The 947-nt window shown below is 45.2% G+C and overlaps 1 protein-coding gene across 1 annotated transcript; it reads right to left on the minus strand.

Annotated features, from left to right (window-relative positions):
- Positions 1 to 8: 8 nt before the first annotated feature.
- LOC107181471 (olfactory receptor 8S1-like) lies at positions 9 to 645 on the minus strand (the record flags this gene model as incomplete). Its single annotated transcript, XM_015557352.1, has 1 exon — positions 9 to 645. A coding segment is annotated over exon 1 (624 nt), but the record flags the coding sequence as incomplete, so codon positions are not given.
- Positions 646 to 947: the final 302 nt, after the last annotated feature.

The raw sequence follows: 947 nt of genomic DNA on the forward strand, positions 1-947 counted from the left end.
AGGAGAAAATTTCCAAAGAAATGCAGGACGCTAGAGCAGAGCAGGGCAATAAAACTTGCAGTCACATCAGAGCAGGACAAAGGGTAAAGAGAGGACAGCTCACAGCAGAAGTGGTGGATATCTTGAGCCTCACAGAAGTCTAATTTGAGAGCTACAAGGATATTGATAAGAGCATCCAGAAAAGCCAAACTCCATGAGGCCCACACCAGCCCCATACACAGCTGTCTGTTCATTACCTGGGCATAGAGCAGAGGAGAACTGATGGCAACATAGCGGTCATATGCCATCACAGTGAGTAGGCAGGATTCAGTGCCCCCAGAGGCAAACAGAAAGAAGACCTGCGCCAGGCAGCCCTCTACTGAGACAGTTTTCTTCTCAGAGAGCAGATTCTCCAGCAGCTTGGGCACAGTGACAGAGGAGTGGCAGAGATCGAGGAAGGACAACTGCCTCAGGAAAAAGTACATGGGGATGTGAAGACGGGGATCAAACCCGATCACCAGCAGCAGCATCAGATTCCCCATCAGGGTCAGGAGGTAAATAACAAGGAACAGCACAAAGAGCAGAGGCTGGATCTGGGGGTCCGCAGACAGCCCGAGGAGGAAGAACTCAGAGATAACACTGTGGTTCCTCATTGCCTTCAGTATGTTCTTGGGAATGTCAGAGATAAACTGGGTGAAGCCTCTTCTAGTGTCTGATATCTCAGTGTTTTCACCCTATTCTCCATTCACAAAGTTTCATGACCACTCAAAAATGTATTTCTGAAATGGTAAGTCTCTAGATTTCCTAAAACGTGTAATAATCTTTTCTACAGAATCTCAACACTAGATCAACTCGCTGTCCACATTCATTGTTCTTTCTGTAATGTCTTAGAGTTAATTTCTTGTTGTATTATTATCAAATCTACAGAAGGATGTTTGTAAATGGTTGATAATAATCCAGTAGAAAGA

This window comes from Myotis davidii, unplaced genomic scaffold, assembly GCF_000327345.1.
Source record: "Myotis davidii unplaced genomic scaffold, ASM32734v1 C63496648, whole genome shotgun sequence".
Lineage (NCBI taxonomy): Eukaryota > Metazoa > Chordata > Mammalia > Chiroptera > Vespertilionidae > Myotis > Myotis davidii.